Source organism: Ostrinia furnacalis, unplaced genomic scaffold (assembly GCF_004193835.3).
Source record: "Ostrinia furnacalis isolate ACB-3 unplaced genomic scaffold, ASM419383v2 OfSCF4475, whole genome shotgun sequence".
Classification (NCBI taxonomy): Eukaryota; Metazoa; Arthropoda; class Insecta; order Lepidoptera; family Crambidae; genus Ostrinia; species Ostrinia furnacalis.
In genome coordinates this window covers 38,839-51,213 of record NW_021134714.1, presented here as the reverse complement: position 1 = coordinate 51,213, position 12,375 = coordinate 38,839, and the positions used below count along the sequence as shown (strand labels likewise).

The 12,375-nt window shown below is 38.5% G+C and overlaps 1 protein-coding gene across 1 annotated transcript in view; it reads right to left on the bottom strand.

Annotated features, from left to right (window-relative positions):
- The window catches only part of egg (SET domain bifurcated histone lysine methyltransferase eggless), a 50,288-nt gene continuing 37,913 nt past the window's right edge, over window positions 1–12,375 (bottom strand). The window contains exons 27-35 of the mRNA XM_028314002.1: window positions 11,558–11,694; window positions 9,988–10,051; window positions 9,264–9,377; window positions 7,106–7,222; window positions 5,027–5,160; window positions 4,006–4,130; window positions 3,414–3,477; window positions 2,576–2,660; window positions 1–1,562 (exon numbers count right to left, since the gene is read on the bottom strand). Of these exons, the coding sequence (XP_028169803.1) occupies window positions 1,356–1,562; window positions 2,576–2,660; window positions 3,414–3,477; window positions 4,006–4,130; window positions 5,027–5,160; window positions 7,106–7,222; window positions 9,264–9,377; window positions 9,988–10,051; window positions 11,558–11,694 (1,047 nt within the window). The 3' untranslated portion in view covers window positions 1–1,355. The remainder of the gene's footprint in view (window positions 1,563–2,575; window positions 2,661–3,413; window positions 3,478–4,005; window positions 4,131–5,026; window positions 5,161–7,105; window positions 7,223–9,263; window positions 9,378–9,987; window positions 10,052–11,557; window positions 11,695–12,375) is intronic.

Below are 12,375 nucleotides of genomic sequence, written 5' to 3'. Positions count from 1 at the left end.
ATAAGTTTTTGATGTTTTGAAACTTATAACACTGTGTTTGAATATTTCTAACATTGGCAAATATTTTCAACAAGACGTTCAAGACAGAATCAAATGGTGGCGCATGACTGGGAAAGCCAACCCCGCGTATCGGGATAAGGCGAAGCAGAAGAAGCAGACAATATTGGCTATTTAATCTTAAAACTTATGATACGGCTAAGCGTGGCTATTACTTCTAGTTTTTAGTTAGTCACTACTGTTACAATATTAAATGACATATTTCACAGATACTATAGTAACAGATCTTCCTCTAACATTGGGTTTCATAATAATACATGAGACTTACGGTCCCGTATTCACAAACTATGAGGTCTCACAGTGCGCGTGGACGCACAGAGTGACACACGAACCAATCACAGAGCTCTATTCAACGCTGTGCGTTCGATTTGCTGCTTCACTTAAGCAAGCATTGTTTGTGAATACGGGCGTTACTTCGTAGAACTTATTTGTTCCTTAATTATATCTTAAAAGAACTAATTTGAGAACTTAGTATTTGTTACATTTAAACACAACAAAAAAACTTAGCTAGCACATGATATGAAATATCAACAAGAGTGTCTCTTGTAATAAGGTAATGACTAAAATGACGGAAAAGGGACAGTAATATCGAAGTATTCTTCGAAGCTAGTCACTTGATAGTGTCAAATCTCCGACCAAAGACATGCAGTATAGGTCGCGTAATAATAGTTGAGACGATCAACACAAGCAAAGTTTTGTATCTGTACACGCTCGTCGTATTGACGACTTGCGTAGTCGGACTGACAAGTGCTTTCTGTCTCGCTTGCACGTATTTAACAAGAACGAGATAGTGGTCGTCGATATTACAACTTGAATGTTTCTGTTCTGTATTCAAATATTACATCAGTGTGAGTACGTGTTCGCCTCAACTTTCGTTATGCCACCTATATCGACCTAGTACATTTCGGATATCATAAAGGTAGCAGGAAGGCGCTGGACGCAGGCCGCTACCAACCGGGCAACATGGAAAGCATTGGGGGAGGCCTATGTTCAGCAGTGGACGACCTATGGCTGAGATGATGATGATTGATATTATCAAGTGACGTCTTACAAAGTCATTAACCACAAAAGGTAATACAGTAACCTAAGATTTAACTTAGTAGATTTCAGGACCTAGTATTTGTCACTTAATATTGATATTATCATCATGTCTTACAAAATTCATAACTACAAAAGGTGATACAGTATTAACCTACTACATTTTGGACCTAGTATTTGTCACTTGATTTTCAACGTGACATCTAACAAAACTGCAAACACCAAAGACTACATTGCGAAGCTAGTATCAGTCACGTGACTTACAACAGACGCCCCCTACAATTAGTCGCGCCGCAGTAACAGTACAAGACCTTACCGGGCACCGAACCCACGTCATAGTTGTAGTTCCAAGTGAGCTCCGTACCTGCCTTTATGTGGGACAGAGCGAAGAACGCCACCCATGGGAAACGCGGGTCATGTGTGTCTACGAATACGTTTTGCACGAATACGTTGGGCTGGCAGGAGTGCTGTGGACAAAATATTATAAATATATTAAATGTAGATTGCTAGATGAGGGTTTTCGCGAATGAAAGATCCGCTAGATGGCGGGACGTGGATGTGGGGTCTGACTGCTGCGTGATTGGTGGCTTTTGACATATCTGTCAATGTCATGTCAAAAATAACCAATCATGCAGCATTTGGACCTCGCGTCTAAGTATTGCCACCTGGCGGATTTTTCATTCGCGAAAACCCTCATTGAGGGGACAACCCTTATTAAAAACAGACAGCACACACATTATGACACAACAAATATAATCTTACTATAATATTATAAATGCGAAAGTTTGGATGTCTGGATGTTTGTTACTCTTTCACGCAAAAACTACTGAACGAATTTTGTTGAAACTTTACAGTTTTATTGTTTATAACCCAGAATAACACATAGGCTATAATTTATGACGATATGTGACAAACTAAATTTCACGCGTGAAGTCGCGGGAAAAAGCTAGTAAAAGCATAATTTGGGCAATTTTATTGTCAGAAAACAACCGCCTACGTAGAGGGACCGCTTCTGAAATGATCTCGTTGGCTACAGTCACCAGTAGATGGTGGACTCTAGGAAGAAGGGAGTTGCTTTGTCCCTCAGTGATGTATATAGAAACCAAAACGTTTACTAGAAATGTATCAACTAGTCGGGCAAGTCGACTACCCGGAAACATTAGTAGTCGACGACTATTTGGCAAAAATACATGGCCGATGTGTTTCGTTCGGTGCAACAGACTTTGGCTACATTTCTTCATGGACATTTTAAACAGTGCCATCTAAAGTCTGGTCCCCGAGCACGTAGAATTTTGTCCTATGACCCCAAGCTACCTATCCTTATCGCTCGCACACTCACTGCGGGCGCCCGTCGCACAGTCGCGACAGCAATATAATTACGCGCGAGCGATAAGGATGGGTAGCTTGGGCTCATTGGACAAAATTCTACATGCTCGGCGACCAGACTATAGCAAAACTTAAGCTTTAGTAAGTTACTTACATTAAGATATCTGCCAATATTGCCTTGAACCTTGGCGTCCATAATGTAACAAGCCTCATCTTTGCCGAAGTACGAACGAACTGATCTGAAAATGATACGGTATTTTAGTATTTCATAAATATACAGGGTGTCATAGTATAAGTAAGTAAAATTGAGAGAAACTCAAGAGTTTCACAGTAAAAAATAAGGCCATGGGTTATCAATGTCCCCTTTTATATACCACTACATTTTTATCATCGAAAAAATTTTAACAGCTTATGTAGAAATGTGTGAAAAATGTAAAGTAAAAAAAAAAATGTTCTATTTTTAAATAAATCCTTTTTTTAATAAATTTTCTTTAGTCCATATTTTACGCGTCACAGCTGGGTCACTCCGCTGCTCGCTAGAGTAGTCGTACGCGCTCGCATGTTGCATCGATCTGTCTGTCTCGCTCACGCCTCGACCACGCTTCCAGTGTTATTATTACTTAGCAAACTTCAAGTAATTTTGAGTTCTAATAAATGTTACATTATCTTACGTAAATAGTGCTAGCGACGCGTGTGTCCATAAATGACCAATTTTGGGATGAAATTTTGTGTAACTTTATTTAACTTTTTTTTTGCATAAATAGGATCAGTATCAATAACTCATTACCCAGATTTTTTTTCGGTGATAAAAATGTAGTGGTGTATAGCGTCAGCCCCATATTTTTCCCGTGGATGTTGTAAGAGGCGGCTTAGGGACAAATATGCGAACATCAGGCCTCCCCAACCCGTCTGGCCAGCGTGGGGAGTGTAGGACAAATCCTCCATTTGCCTCTGGTAAATTAGACAGGTAAAATATATTTTCTAATACTTACTTGTATTTTGATATGAAATCTCTCCCCATCCCGGCTTGTGCCATGAAATGAGATGGCTCACGAACTGTGAACAAAATTTTCAGATATGTTATTGGTTACAAAAAGGAAAAGAAATAAAACAGCAAAATGGCGCCATGGCACAACAAAATGGCGCTTGACATAACATAATGGCGCCTTACCATAACATTACGGCGCAGTGGCACAAAAATGGCGCCTTGGCACAAGAAAATAGCGAGATGGAACAACAATACAAATTATTCTATTTATCGTTGCACTGCTAGTCTAGACCAGGGTTTCCAAATTTTTTTTTGCCAAGGAACCCTAATTGATTATACTTTTCCTAGCGTACTACTCCGCCCGCACGCCCTGCCCCTCCCTTGTGCGTAAACAAGTCGGTGCGAGCGAACAACGTCGGTCACGAAACGTGGGATAATATTTTTTACGGAACCCTTGCGGCCTTTCCACGGAACCCCAGTGTTCCGCGGACCACCTTTCGGGAATCGCTGGTCTAGAGTTCTAGACAATAGAATCTACACCACAGTCCGTATCGACATATTTCGAGTTATTATTATTAAGATAATGATTGACTAACCTTCTTCATCATCGCTGATGGTGATGAAGTCCGACTCGGATTTTCCATCTTTCTCCTTATCTTTCTCCTTGGCAGCTTCCTCTTCTTTCTTCTTTTTATTTTTTTCTCGCTTCCGCAGGCGTTTGCTGTCGAGATATTATCCAATTTTCAACTCTGTTACTTATGAATTTCGTTTATATTCATGACGTATAGGCAGTTCTATTCTATAGTCTGGTCCGTGAGCACGTAGAATTTCGTCCAATGACCCCAAGCTACCCATCCTTATCGCTCGCGCGTAGTTATGTTGCTGTCGCGCTCGCACACTCACTGCGGGCGCCCGTCGCACAGTCGCGACAGCAATATAATTACGCGCGAGCGATAAGGATGGGTAGCTTGGGGTCATTGGACGAAATTCTACGTGCTCACGGACCGGGCTTTACAAGAGATTATGGTACTTAAATGTTAATCAATTTCAATACTATTTGCTAAGAATGAACTACAGTCTATAATTTGAAACGGCAAGTTTATTTGTATTTCTTGTATTATTAATTATTATTGAGTATCACTTTTTGTCGCTGACATAGCCCGACGGATTATCAAGCTGAAGTGGCAATAGGCAGGGCACATAGTACGCAGAACTGACGGCCGATGGGGCAGCAAGGTTCTGGAATGGAGGCCACGTAGCGAAATACGCAGCGTGAGACGTCTACAAGGTGGACCGACGTCATAAAGGTAGCAGGAAGGCGCTGGACGCAGGCCGCTACCAATCGATCAACATGGAAATCATTGGGGGAGGCCTTTGTTCAGCAGTGGACCTCCTATGGCTGAAATGATGATGAGCGAATTGCAGAAATAGATGCATGATGTTTCGCTTGACACGTCGTTTGTATAAGCCGTCATACTGAAGTCCGGTCGCTGAGCACGTAGAATTTCGTCCAATGACCCGGCCGCAGTGAGTGTGCGAGCGATAAGGATAGGTAGCTTGGGGTCATTGGACGAAATTCTACATGTTCAGCGACCGGACTTTAGCAGTTGTTATTACCTAAACTTAGTGACCCCAGACGTGATGATTCCAGGACAAAAGTCGCCGTCTTCTTGCTCGTTCTTCGACGGGGTTTCGTCTTCTTCCTCCGAGCTGGACATCTCAGATTCTTCTGAGTCTTTCGCCACGTTCTTCTGTTGATTGACAAACATAGTGTAAGGATAAGGCCCAGAACAGACGGTGAAACACAACTGCAACGAAACTGCAACTGCTAGTTACTTTTGAGTTGCATCTAAGTTTCTGCCATAGCGTCCGTTGAGAGACCACACATGACGCGACCAGTTTGAAAGTTGCAGTTGCGTTTCACCGTCTGTTCTGTCCTTAAAAACCTAACAGGTTTTTTGTTGTTTATCAACAAATACTATAATTTTGTCCAAATTTGAGAATATGTACATAATCTGTACTGCCACTACTTTTTTATTGTTGTCCAGCGCTTAACTGAGTGCCTGAGGTATGGAAGCAGCACGGGTTTTTGCGTTAGCGAGACTTCAGATTTCCTTCAGACTTTTATGCTGTCACGTCATATGCCAATGTCACCCTTCCCGTGACACTCCCATGTACCTCAGGCACTAAGTCAAGCGCTATAACCTTTAACATAGTTTATAAGTTTATTTATAACTAACAGTATGGATTCCGGTCCGAAATAAATGAGTTTTATTTACTTACTAGCTTTCCGCCCGCGGCTACGCCCGCGTGGAATTTTGTCTGTCACAGAAAAACTTTACCGCGCGCGTCCCTGTTTCAAAAACCGGGATAAAAACTATCCTATGTCCTTTCCCGGGACTCAACCTATCTCTATGCCAAATTTCATCAAAATCGGTTCAGTGGTTTAGGCGTGAAAGCGAGACAGACAGAGATACTTTCGCATTTATAATATGGGACAATATTATTTGATCCTCTAAAAACTAATTGATCTTTTTTGTATGTGCACTTTTAAAAATAAATGATGTTTTTTATTATATTTTATCTTTATATTAATTATTGGGTCTATATTAGTTGATCTACGGATAAATTATGAATGATCTTCATTAAAGGTAACATAATATTCATGTTTAATATACTCTTTTAATATTCGGTAAACAAAAATAATATTTGATCCTCTTTTTTAGTTATTGATCTTTAATTTTGTTAATTTGATGATTTTTATATCAAGTTTGCCTTTTAATATTGATCACCTAATAAATACATTTCGATCTATGTATAACTTAACTTTAAAATATATTTGATCTAACAAAAAATATTATTGGTTAATATTTTTAATTAAAAAATATCTTTTAATTTACGCGGTACTTTGTGGTTGAGTGACAATCGTCCGTCATTGGTTACTGAGTTGGCCAAGGGCTTAGCGGCCAATAAGCAAGCAGAATGGTACATTGCCATGTTTGTTTAAATTACAAGCTTTGCTTAGTTTGGGACTAGAGGCGCTATGTAAAATAATTTCTTACTTCTGACATCCCTGAACCCGACATCATAATTTTTACCTCTTTATTTTTTTCAAATCGCAAGGTTGATTTTCTCTTAGTATACCGATCTCGACCGTGATCAGTGACATCCTTTGACTACAACTTAATAAAAATAAGTACCATAACATAATTATTTTGAAGATTATTTGATATAGACAAAAAATAATTTATACAAATCGAATTATTTAAAAAAGTATCACAATATTGAATATTTGGTGCTCATTTCTTTTATTTTTGAGGACCAACAAGTAACGATCATATATAATTTTTACATCTCAATTTTTTTTTGCGTAGTTCAAAAGAGGTTAAAATATCGATCGATTTCATTTATTTTATGTCTCAAAGAAAGAGGATCAATCATTAAAATAGATGACCATTTAGTTTTTTTTATTTGCCGTTTTTGCTAATTTAAAAAGATCATTTAAATACATGCCTTATAATATTAGTATAGATGAAAAGTACTTGATGACTTGATAATGTCAAGGCTAAAGAAATGCAAAAAATTAAAAAAAAATGCACATTCTCTATTGCTAGCATAAATTGCCTTGAAGATTCTGAGACATTTCAATTTGTTTCTATCATATATTTCAAAATAGCCAGTTTTTATTAGCCGTACCTTGTCCAAGCGCTTGTCGGCCTCCGGTATATCCTCTTCGTACCCTTCCTTCATTCCCTCCACCACTTCTATGTAGTCCAACTCAGCCAAGTACTCGTCGCCTTCATTGAGACCGTCCTTAAAGAAAAACAATCATTTTACTAATCGATATACAAAATCCGGAATAAAATCTATCCTATGTTTTAGTTTTAACTTAGATTAATAAATTCTAGATGAGATGGATAATCTTCATACAAACGCTTCGTCAAAAGCGAGACAAAAATCATGTCATTACTGTCAAAACTGTTCTATTTGTTATTTTCGTGGATAACGGTGCTGGTTGTGCATTTATTTAAGATATATCTGTAAGACTTTTTGTAAAACCGTTTGTACAATTGTTTGTTGTCCCTAATAATATAAAATAAAATAAAACATTGTTTTAAATTGAGATATTTTTATCCAAATATATCGTAAAAAATGTTATTATTTGTTACTTAATAATTATTTAATAAAACATTTAACTAAAACAAAAAAGTTTCAAGTAAGTTGCCTCACTTTTCGTGCGCCTACTATCTATCTAGGCTTTATTAATCTATGCGTTGTAACAGGCCTGTTCATCAACGCGAGTTTACATCGAAAACAAAACACGCACGAAGGCCCACCTACAGGATACTATTCGACAAGGCCTCACATACGAGCGAACATTGACTCACGCACGCGTATTCTTGTGTATGATGGAAGAAAATAAAGAAAATGGTGTACTAAATACTGTGCAGTATTCAACTGCCTAAATAATAATAAAAACACAGAATGTATTTTTTTAACCCTTAAGTAACATCCTTATTTTTGGTTACACTTTGAACACCCTGGGGCAAAAAATTACCCCAAAAGGAAATTGAAAAATTTTAAGTAAATATTTAAAATCAATTAATTTTGTGATTTACAATGTATTAATGGACTCACTGAATTATACGATTGCTTTAAAAGAACGTCTATCTAGCGTAAAGAAACACCTTAAATCAATCATAACAAAAAACAAATAATTTGTCATTAGTAACTAATAGTCTCCACAATGGTCTTCTAGAAAAATCTTGGAAAGTTATTGTGGGAACCAAAAACTTACACTAATCGGACATTAAATAGATGTTTTATGCATATTTTAAACACAAAATGAAATAAAACGAAAATTTCTGGCTTTATAATAAAGCAAGACAATAAAACTTATTTTTTTTATAAAATTATGAAAAAATAATTAAAAATATTTTTTGTTTATTTTATTCCTAATTATTTTTTTTCAAAACACATCAGACACGCTGAATTACTGGGTAATTATCACTTTTGAGCCCTATTTCTGTGTCAAATTTATGAACGCTCTGTTCTGAGGGGATGTCTTCAAAGTTCGAAAAGTATCATGTAAATCAAGCTCTAATTATCTCTCTGCATTCTAGAGACAATGTGCTACTTAATCGTCATATAAATATTTACTCATTTTGTTTCAATGTTGTAAAAACATATTAATAACATGTTAGGTGATGATAAATTAAAGTATGCGTAACTAACACCCTGGGGTAAATTTCTGCCCCACCTACCTGTACAAGCCAAACGGATGATTTTTTTCACATCCCGCATCTACGAGCTTAAAGCGCACACTCTGGATTGAGAATACACAAAGCGACATTGCACTAGCTACGCTAGAAAAAAAGATATGTAAATTTTTATGCGCCTGGGGTAAAAAAATACCCCACGGTGTTACTTAAGGGTTAAGTTGCCTCAAGACACTGAGAGGTAAATAAGTAGTTAATATTATTCATGATAATTCATGTTAAATCATGTATTTCCTCCGCCATTTTCCGCAGTTTGGCACCTCACGTCACATCATTTTACCGAAGTCAGCCCTATAGCTTCGGCGCATTGCCGTTTGTCGTCATCACTGACGTTTGTCAACAAAATGGTGCTTGACTCTTGAGACAGTCTAAATTACACCATATTGTTAATGACATTGAGCATACATTTTTTTAAATACCTTCGCAAAGTAAAACTTCTGTACGTAGTACTTTTTAATATTCTGTGGTTGTAATAACAAATTGTTGCACATATCTATTTATTTTTAAACTGTGTAATTTTTTTATGAACCAAATAAGTGTTTTCTTTCTTTCTACATGACCTGATGATGACCTACCATATTAGCGGTGGCGTCTGTGAGCAGATTTCCTGCGTACACGCACAGGAAGGATCCTTTGGGCACATCATTGAGCGCTCGGATGCCCCACCCACGGTTCAGGGTTTTGAATACCTGCAAAAGTAAATAAATTTCAATTTTCATTTTTAAATAAAACAAAACAAAGACAAAAAGACGAGAAAAACAAAGTATTTTTTCAAAGTCTCTCTAAAGATTGGCTGAGCCAAACAACGCGAGTAGCAGGCGTGCAACCGTTGGTTTGGCCGAACCTATTGGGTACCGTACCCAAGGGGCAAAAACGGGAGCCTATTACTAGTGCTTGGGCCACAATTACGAGAAATGCCATTGATTATTTGCGATAATGAACGTTAACGTAGGTGTAGCCACGACCTAACGCGATAATTTGACAACGGCATTAACATTGCTTAGCTTAAGTGGCGATACAAGAGATTAACGCAAGAATTATTGCGATGAAGCGGCCACACCACACTGCGTCAGTGTCGCAATCATTATCGCGCTATTGGGCATTGACGTTAGCCGCTAGTGTGGTCTCAGCATAATGATGATTTGCACCATCTTACTTTAACAAACGTCAAAAATCTGTCAAACTCCATACAAAATACATCCAGCCTAAGACTCCATTGTCCGTTGTCTGTCTGTCACCAGGCACTCATGAACCGTGGTATCTAAAGAGTACAAAACTTTTTTAAATCTTATTTCATACCTGCAGCTTCAATTGCAGTGGATGTTGGGCCACTCTATTGAGACACGTGTGCTTACATTTGCACCTGAAAAGATTAATACATAATACAAACACGATTCACCAAAAAATAAACAGGGGGCGTAGTGTGAGTTTACGTCAAACGCATTCGATGTCGACTGCGTAAAAAAGTGACATTAAATGTATGACGGATTGTACAGCGCCCCTAGCGGAAACTTTCAAGAACTAACATCTTCATATAGTTTTTAACACGCTCGCTAGTGACGGATGACACTAAGCCCTCAGAAAAGTCAGTGACATAAGTGGCAGTGGGCGGGGCACATAGCTCGTAGAGACGATGGCCGTTAGGGCAGGAAAGTTCACGAGTGGCGACCACGGGCCGAATGACGTAGTGTGGGCCCTCCACTAGGTGGACCGACGATCTGGTGAAGGTCGCGGGAAGAACGTGGATGCGGGCAGCGCAGGACCGGTCGTTATGGAAAGCCTTAGGGGAGGCCTTTGTCCAGCATAAGGATGTGTCGTTATGGGTTTTTGAAATAACTAAACGCGACGATTTTCGAATGACGAATAACGTTTTCAAAACTAGTTTTTTTTAAACGAAGTTATTTCCACAACTCTCAAGCAAGCGTGATAATTATAACGTTAGGTGTTTGATTAGCTGCAAGACATTTAGGAACTTATGACCTTCAGAATAAGACTCAGATTCAATTGAATATCTAACGTACGACGAACATTATACCTATTTCATCCACACTTATGTTAACGTCCTATGGCTTTCTCACTCGCACACGCACTCGTTTCGTTACGATCCTTATTAATTAGACACCATACATTACTCGCTTTACTCCTTTAGGTTACAAAAAATATGTTTAAGAATCGTCAATGTACGACGTTGTCCTCAAATCTGTCATAACGAAGCGGGAAACACGTTATTTTTTATGTCAACCAAACATCTACCTTATGTTGTTTGCTTAAGTGTGAATTCAGTTTAGCTTTAGAGCGTTGTGGAAACAATCGTGTTGAATAACAAAGAGATTCTAACGTTGTATGACGTTAAGAAAAAAACTGGTTTAGGCGTTTCTGGATAACGAGTGATCACTGGTCAGGCTGATCACTCGTTTAATAACCCGTGATAACGAATAACGCCCATCGCTAGTCCAGCAGTGGACGTCATTTGGCTGAAACGAATCCCTTCTGTGCCGCCCATACATCAGGCACTGACTCAGTTAGACCTATAGTAAAATAAACATCATCATCATCATCATTTCAGCCATAGGACGTCCACTGCTGAACAAAGGCCTCCCCCAATGACTTCCATATCGCACGGTTGGTAAAGCCTGGTCCGTGAGCACGTAGAATTTTGTCCAATGACCCCAAGCAACCCATCCTTATCGCTCGCGCGTAATTATGTTGCTGTCTCGCTCGCACTCACTGCGGGCGAGCGTCGCACAGTCGCGACAGCAATATAATTACGCGCGAGCGATAAGGATGGGTAGCTTAGGGTCATTGGACAAAATTCTACGTGCTCACGGACCAGGCTTTAGCGGCCTATAGTAAAATAAAAAATTATTACCTAGAGTTGCATTCATATATTCCTGAAGGTAGCGGTTCAGGCAGCCGCTTGTACTCGTATCCCACGCGTGGGCCGCCCAGCCCGATGGTACGAGCTCCCTCTAATGTCAGTTGCCAGCAAGCACACTTCGACTTGTCCTGGAGAATAGTGGGCAAGTTAGTAGTATTCCTACACTAATTAATTTTCCTACACAATGTTTTTTTTATTGGAATAAATAAATGAAATGAAAACACTAAACACTACAAGGGTTAAATTAACCAGACTAGAGAGCTAAAATTTCGCATTGTTTTTAAATAATCCGGCTCGAAGGACCAATAAATAGAGTCAGAGAGAAGAGAAAACAGATAAAAATATTTTTCTCTATACAAATATAGGCTTAATATAAGCCATAAAGTTTTGCTATGTAGTATTATTTGTATAGCCTGACCAGGAACATAAAAACCCTCGCCATGTTGCGGAAAACTAATGGTACTAATTTCTTTTAATGGCAACAGTAACTGAAAACTTCATTGACATGTCACCTTGCATGTCAGTCTATTGTTGTCAAAGTGTAAACAAACTTTATTTTAAATGTGTGCAATTGATTTTGTGAATTAAATTGCTAAAATATTTTTATAGTCGTGAAAGAAAAGTGGTTCACGATGTGTTAATGTATTTGTCGAAGAGAAATACTAAGGGTTCGGACAATATTTTCATTGAATAATGTTTCCGACAAAGGTTGTCAAATTGACTGACATGTTTATCGTATAGTACAGTCCACTATGAAAATTAGCTGTAGTCTGTTTCAACTACCTATTTTAAAGTTTTTTGTCACTTTC